Source organism: Podarcis muralis, chromosome 17 (genome assembly GCF_964188315.1).
Source record: "Podarcis muralis chromosome 17, rPodMur119.hap1.1, whole genome shotgun sequence".
In the NCBI taxonomy this organism is placed as follows: Eukaryota; Metazoa; Chordata; class Lepidosauria; order Squamata; family Lacertidae; genus Podarcis; species Podarcis muralis.
In genome coordinates, this window is record NC_135671.1 from 30,931,765 (window position 1) to 30,939,759 (window position 7,995).

Here is a 7,995-nt window from a genome sequence, read left to right on the forward strand (position 1 = left end):
TTATGTTGTGAACTGCCCTGAAATCTACAGGTGAAGGACTAATTAATAAGAAGAAGGAATTTTAAAATTTTGTTTCCACTACGGCAGACCAACGCGGCTACCTACTTGTAACTAACAATAATAATATATTTATATGATGCCCATCGACATACAAATTTAATAAATAAAATACTGAATAAATTGACATTCAATGCTCTTTTTAAAATGTGGTGAGGAGGGAGGGGATTTATTGGGTTGTTTTTGCTTTTATTTATCTCATAAATTTCCTGTTTTTACAGTGTGCTTTTATGTTACTGCGGGTCTAGGGCAGCATACAAATTTTATAAATAATACTAATTATTATTTAGAAGTTAGGAAATAAATTGCGAGCGAGGGTCTCCATCCTCCGACCTCCCGCCCCTCCCTCCCGCCCCGCCCAGCAAATTGGACCCCCTTTTAACATGATAATGACTGGGGAAGTCCTGCCTGCAGCCCATAAAAGATCCCCCAGGGGATCGCGGTCGCTTCGGTGATCCAGCCACGCTTCCGAAGGGTCCCGCCGGCTCCTCCATCCATGAGCATCCCACTGGCCCTCAATGCCTCTTACCGGGTCTACCCTACAGGGGTGGTGGCCCCCGCTGACATGGGCTACGACGGTTACTACTGGCCCTCGGTGAAGGAGGAGATGGAGCCGGGGAGCTGCTCCGGGGGGTTCCCTGCCCCCGAGGCTGTTAACGGCCCGGAAGGGAAGGGCCCCAGCAATAACCCAGGTAAGCGGATCTCCTAGGAAAACGCGCAAAGGAGGTTGCAGCCCTCTTTGCTTAAGTCTCTTAAAGCCCCTTCACCCAGGAAAGCTGACTCCATTGCACTAGGGTTACCCCAAACATGGGTCTCTAGCTGTTCTTGGGGTACAGTTCCCATCATCCCTGACCACTGGTCCTGCTAGCTAGGGAGGATGGGACTTGTAGTCCCAAAAACAGCTGGAGACTCAAGTTTGGGGAGCCCTGCATTTACTGTACAGAATTCCCTTTCTCAGTTAAGCAATTCTTGCAGCGAATGCAAAGCTTGGAATTCGCAAACTGTGAAGCAGAAAAATAAACAGAACCCTTTTGAATGCAAAAGTTGGGCATTTCCTCCCTCGCTTGGTTTTAATGCACCTAAGCGGGGTTGCTTGTTCGGAAGTCGCTTGGGGTTGCCTTGGGCAAGATAAAGGAACTAACAAATTTAGTAAGTAATAATGATGATGATAATTTCGATGGGGGCCCTTTAACCGAATTTGGATTGTGGCCTTTTCCATGATAGGCTTGGGTGATGTGCACGGCAGTAGGGCGTAGTGGGTAGAGGGGGTTGAACCCGGGAGATCGGGGTTCAAAGGCTCGCTTAGCCATGAAACTCTGGGTTTCATCCCCACACTCTCTGCCTACCTCACAGGGTTGTTTTGAAGGATAAAATGGGGAGGGGGGAACCATGTCCACCACCTAGAACGCTTTGGAGGAAAGCCAGAATAGAAACGCAGTAGATAAAGAAATAGAAATATTTCCTCGGGAGCCCATTTTGCTGACTGCGCAGGGAGGAGGTTGCAGGTGCGCAGCCGGATCCTATGCAAAGAGGTGCGCGGCGCCTAATTGGGCTAAAAATGTTATGGATCTGGATTTCCAGGCCAGCGCAAAAGCCCAGCCCCTGGTGGAGAGGAGGTATTCAAGGAACAATTGCCTGGGTTTCAAACTGCCCCTTAACTAGGGAGCAAAACAGGGTCAGTGCTAAGAGTTGCTGCCTAGCGAAAGAAACCGCTTTCTGGCCGGAGAAGAATGCGCTCACATCAGCACCACATTTAAAACGCAGGGCTTTTTCCTCCTCCCCGCCCCAAGGCTACCCTTATATCTTGACCTGGATTATTACTGGGCACAAATCGCTCAGTTCCCAACATTTTGCGGACTCGAAATGTGAGCGCGATCCGGGTGTCAACTCGTTAATCCTGCCCTTCCCTCTTGTTACGAACGTGAATTTTGCCGAAGCATTTTGCAAGCCAGTTACATACCAATCAGTGTTTTGCAGTCATTTAAGGTATGATTGTCTTAAGCAAGAATTAAAGCATTGCTTACATCCAGTTCATTAGTGTTCTGCAGTCTAGTGATGCTAATGAAAACTGTTAATTGGTGGGCGTGGTCTGTTGGTCCTGGAGATGAGCAATGCAATCCTAGCAATGTTTACTCGGGTGTAAGTGTTATTTAATTTACCTGGGCTTAGTCCCATGTTGGTGAAGTTAGGATTTGCAGCCTGTTGAAGGTTTCCTTTTATGTTTCTATGTTCAGAGTGTGCAAACTTTCAAATATAACAGGAGGTCTGAGAAGTAGATAGTTTGATCTTGCCTGATGCAAAGGTTCTATATAGAAAGTTTGTGTACTGTTTCATAAAACTTATTTATCAAACACTTTTTGCATTCTGGCTTTTTAAGCCCCGTTCTGCCCTATTTATCCTTTGCATACTGTCTCTGCTTGATTCCTAGATCTCTCCCCAAGGTCTTCCAGCTCTGGGATATTCACTTATTATACACCAGATTCTGCAACCAGCCCCAACAAGCCGCCCCCCTCCCCAGATCTGACTTCTACTCCCCAGCGGTGCAAGGAGGAAAGTAAAGGAGGCAAGAAGAGCAAGAACCGCACGGCTTTCTCTCAAAGGCAGCTGCAGGTCTTGCACCACAGATTCCAGATGCAGAAATATCTCAGTCCTCAACAGATCCGAGAACTGGCCTCTGCCTTGGGACTCACCTACAAACAAGTAAGTGTTTTGCTGAAGCAGGGCAGGGTCAGGCCAGGAGACCTTTGGCCTGAATTTTTAAAAGATTTGCTCTTGTTGCACTTGACTTTCCAGAGTCAGAATTCCAGTTGTTCTAACTGGTGGCAGCTCTTGCATAAGCTGTCTTGAGATCCACCTTTTCTGTCTTGAGATCCACCTTTAATATTTGTCTGGCACACTTCTGATTGTGTATGCCTCAGTTATTTGAGCCTTCCTTCCTTCTCTCCTTCTACAGCTTCCTTTCTTACGTAGTTTGCATTATTCTTTCTTGGTGGCGTGCAGAATTGTATTTGTTTCCTTGTGCTTTAACTGCCATGGCTTCTCTGAGCTTCCCTGGGAGTTCTAGTTTGGTGCTGAACTGCAACAAAATGCTGCAGTGCGGGGTTATCTTAATTAGTCATTTAATCTTTTGCTTCCCCATTGCAACAAACTAGTCAAAATTCCATGGCAAACTTTCAGTTCTCATTAGGCTGTTTTTGAGGTCCTTCGTGTTTTATGCACTGTGACTTTGCTGTTTGTTTTCTGATATTTAATTTTATTGGGTACTATTATATTCTAATGGGTTATTGAATATTACATCTGATTCAAGTTGTTTATTTTAAAGTTACATTTTTATTATTACAACATTTTTGTATTGGGTCAAATTGTTATAAGTTGTGCAAACTTTGTTTCTTCTGCTTGTATACCGTCTTGTGTATAGTAATATAGAAAAGCGGTATACAAGTTAAAAATGAAATGAAATTGCATGCAAGTAGTGCCAGTTTGGTAACAAATCTCCACCTGCACATTGAAATGGAGGGAATGGCTGACTCTACTCACCTGCACAGAACTCCCAGAGATCTCTTGAGAAGAAGGAATGCCAAGTTCATTCTAAGCCTGTTGTATAAACATGCTCACTGAGTGAGCTTTTTTGCCTTCGTGGCTGACAACGTAAAGATCTGAGTGTGAGTGGTGCAAATACACCTTTGCATGGATTGACTACGAATGAAGGAAGTTGCTTATCTTGTACTGTGTATTTCAGATAAAAACCTGGTTTCAGAATCAGCGGATGAAGTTTAAACGAACCCAGAAGGAAGCTGTGTGGATGAGAAGAGGAATATGCCAACCTCAGGTAATAAGGCGGCCCATCTGATGGAGCAGAACTTCTCCAGCTTCTGACACATTAAGATGTTCCAGTGTGTTGCCTTTATAGTAGTGCCTGGCCCACAATGTGAGCAATGGGTTGTAGATTCAATCCTTGGCATCTCTAGTAGGGCTGGGAAAAATCCCTGTGAAATCCTGAAAGTGCTGCTACCAAGTAGTCTAGACAATGAGTGATACTGAGATCCTTAGCTCATCTATCTGTACAAGGCAGCTCCTTATGGTTTAGTCCCCAAATAAACAAGGCTTTCTAAATCCAACCCAGAACCATAGAATTGTAGAGTTGAAAGGGACCACAAGAGTCATCTAGCCTCACCCCCTGCAAGTCGAGAACCTTTTGCCAAACACAGGGCTTCAACCCACAACCCTGAGATTAAGAGTCGCAAGCTGTACAGACTGAACTATCCCAGCTTGAGCTAAGCCTCCATTTCTAAGCATGGGGAGAGAGGACACAGGTACTTCTCCCCCTTTCATATATTGGGTTCTTCACTGACATGGGTGTCAGCATCAACAAACAAGTATAATGTCCTAATATATGTATCTCACACAAAAATACAAAGCAGGCCTCAGTATGACAATGGAGCTTTGAAATATTGGTCGAGGGAGCGCGTCTGTTACATAGGGAGGGGCAGTGGCAGATATCCTGACATGGACATGTGATCAAAATAGGACCCCCCTCAGCAGCTGTTATGGATGCTTTAGTTGAGATTTCTGCATTGAAGGGTCTTGGACCAGATGACTTGGGGGGGGTGTCCCTTCCAACTCTTAAGATTCTATGATTCCAGGGCCGGACTGAGGTTTGATGAGGCCCTAATCTACTGAAGGTAATGGGACCCTTCATATGTCCAGCTGTCCTTTGTCAAGTACAAATTGTCGCTGGTTTTTTTGTGTTGAATATATGCTATATGGTAATTTATGGACCTAATAGGTATCTAAAGCCATTTGCACATAACAAAAAATGCATTTTTTCAAAGTAATTGTTGAACTGAAATCCAGAACGGATTCAGTTTGAGAACCAAGGTACCACTGTACAGTGGTAGCTCGGTTTACAAACAGCCTTGTTAACGAACTATTCGGTTTACCTCGGTCTACGAACAGAAACCAATGGTGGAAGGCCTCATTAGGGAAAGCGCGCCTCTGTTTAAGAATGGATTTGGTTTAAGAACGGACTTCAGGAACAGATTAAGTTCGTAAACCGAGGTACAACTGTATATAGAAATGAGCAAACCAGTGACATTTTAGGGAGCAGGCTAGCAGGCAGGGCCCATTACTTACATCATAGGAGCCTACGCAACACAAAACACTGTTGCTGTATGTAGGTTTTATTTTATTTCTTTTTTATCTTATATTTTGGAAATGTACATCCAGGTGTTTTTCCTTTAACTTTTTTGGGGGAGGGGGCCAAGAGTGGGGCCCTAAGCTAGAGCTTGTTTAGCTTATACTGTACGTAAATCCGGCACTGTATGATTCCATGAAAAGGCCTGTTCCTAAAAGTCCAGGAGAGTGAGTCTCACACACCCATCTATTCCTGGGTCACTTCTGGGGGCATGAAAATAACTAAACAAACTGGGAGATTTTAAACCTTAGGCTATCTGTTGGGACTACACCCACAGTGGCCTCAGAAAGACCTGACACAAAGTAAAGACATCTTATCTGTCTAGACCAGGGGTCTGCAACCCGCGGCCCCGGAGCCGCATGTGGCTCTTTTACACCTTTGCCGCGGCTCCGGGGCGAATACTAGTGAGGGGAGGAGGCGCATTGTGCGCCCGACACTCCCCACTGTGGCGGGCGCTGTACTGGCTGTGACGTCGCATGCGTTAGTCACGCACTGTCCTGACGACACCTTCCCGCCCGCCTGCCCGCTACATTGTAAGGGGCATGTATGCTGGTCACTGCATTGAAAGGGGGCATGTACGCTGGTCACTGTTTTGAAGGGGAGTGAAGAACACACACACAAAAGGTAACTTGTTAATTTAACGTTTATTTCTATGAGGAGGAGTAATTCTGAGGGGTCAAACAAAGAAATAATAAAAAAGTGACAAAAAAGTTATTTTTATAATGACGAGTTTTGCGGCTCCCATTTTTTTTTCCTTCGGAAACTGGTCCAAGTGGCTCTTTTTGTCTTAAAGGTTGCAGACCCCTGGTCTAGACACACCATTTTTAAGCATTATTTTAATGTGGAGTGTATGTAAGTTTGAAAACAAACACCCTATTCCTTCAGAGCCGGGATGGATGGTCTTATGGAGTGTTTACAGTTCAGGACAATATTTTAATAGAAAATTTGTACAATTTAATATAAAAAGGTGGGAGTTCAGTTAGGTCAAAAGGGTCTGTCTTACAGTGAACTATCCTCTGCCATGAACACACAGGGTGGCATCGGGCACACCAATACTGGTCTCCACCCTCAATCTCCAGATGGGAATGATTTTTGCCTAACTTCTAAAGTTGCCTGAAGGACAACTGAGATAACGGATAATAATTTAATAATAATAAATTATTATTTATCGCCCGCCCACCTGGCTGGGTTTCCCTAGCCACTCTGGACTGCTCCAAACAGAAAAATTAAAAACATTATCCTTGACATCTGATGGGAGGGCATTCCACAGGGCAGGTGCCACTACCAAGAAGGCCCTCTGCCTGGTTCCCTGTAACCTCACTTCTCGCAGGGAGGGAACCACCAGAAGGCCCTCAAAGCTGGATCTCTGTTTCTGGGCTGAACAATGGGGGTGGAGATGCTCCTTCAGGTATACTGGACCGAGGCTGTTTAGGGCTTTAAAGGTCAGCACGAACACTTTGAATTGTGCTTGGAAACGTACTGGGATGCAATGTTCTTCTGTAGACAGGTGATGTCTCAATGCTAAGCGTTGCTATTTGGGTGTGTGTTGAAACAGTGCTACTTTTCTCTTTACAGAACGGTTACCTGGACATAAACCCCAGCTATCACCAAGGATACGCCATCAACGATGCTAGGAATATCCATTCATTGGCCAATGCCCACGAGAACTATGCCAGCAATCCCGTCGGCGTCAACAACCAGAACTATAGCAGCGATCACAGCCAGATCTACGGTAGCCCCCAGGGTCTGTGTCCAGTAGTGGGAGAAGGAGAGGATGGAGGCTTCTTTGGGAAGGCTGCTGGGCCCTGTTATGGCCAACAGGCACTCGGGTACATCAGCCAGCAAAGGATGAACTTCTGTCACGGTTTCTCTGCAAGCCTGGAGTATGCCGCTGTGAAGATGGAGGGTGGATATCCTTTTCCCAGTGTATCTGCCACTGCACCAGGCACCTCTGTCCTGCAACATTATCAGACAGACCCTCTTGCAAACCCAAGGACACCAGAGCAGCTCTAATTCCCAGACTTTAGGTTCTCTCCCTGCCACCCAGGGCTCTCATTCTTTTACTGCTTTCTCTTCAGATTCTCTTGCTGCAAATAGGAGTCCCGCTCCTATTGTCCCACCTCCTTCACTGGCATCTGTGAGGGATCTTGGCACTTGAAAAAAACAACAGAAAATGGGCAGTTTTATTGCTGTCTTCTGACTCGGGGGCTGTGTGTTTGTGTGTGTGTGTGTGTGTGTTGCATGTGCGGCTCTGAACTTGGCTTTCTTCAGTTCATCCTGGCTGGCTCCAGGAAAAGGCACTCAATGTGTATGGAAAACCATGTTCACGAAGAGGAATCTGCAAATGTTAGAATTAACCGTGCTCCCATCTCCCCTTGGTTGCCTGCTGTGTGAGTCACTTCCTCAAGAGCTCAAAATTTGGCTGCCCCTCTCCAACCCAATTTGAAGGCAGCTTCTACTCTTTAAAAAAATGGACTCTTTTTGTTTCTTTCCCCATTATTCTCTTTGATCTTTCATGAAAGATATTGTTTCTTTCCTAACAAGAGAGCATTTACTCTTGCTTCAACTGCCTATCTGTTAAGAGTAGGATGACTTGGGGGTAGAGGACAGAACTTCTGGTTTAAGGTACGTCCACTACATGGAAGCAAAGGGGTTGCCTTTCTGACCTATATGACAACCTGCTGCTATTGAACCCATCCTCTACTTCATCTCTTCACTTGAGGAGACCTCCAAAAACATAATGG

General features: G+C 45.5%; 1 protein-coding gene across 1 annotated transcript; it reads left to right on the forward strand.

Moving 5' to 3' along the window:
• Positions 1–515: 515 nt before the first annotated feature.
• Positions 516–7,536, forward strand: LOC114587307 (homeobox protein NANOG-like). The gene is made up of 4 exons (XM_028711298.2): positions 516–749; positions 2,486–2,757; positions 3,797–3,886; positions 6,827–7,536. The coding sequence occupies exons 1-4, from the start codon at positions 554–556 to the stop codon at positions 7,262–7,264; spliced, it is 996 nt and encodes a 331-aa protein (XP_028567131.2). The 5' UTR covers positions 516–553; the 3' UTR covers positions 7,265–7,536.
• The last annotated feature ends 459 nt before the right edge of the window (positions 7,537–7,995 follow it).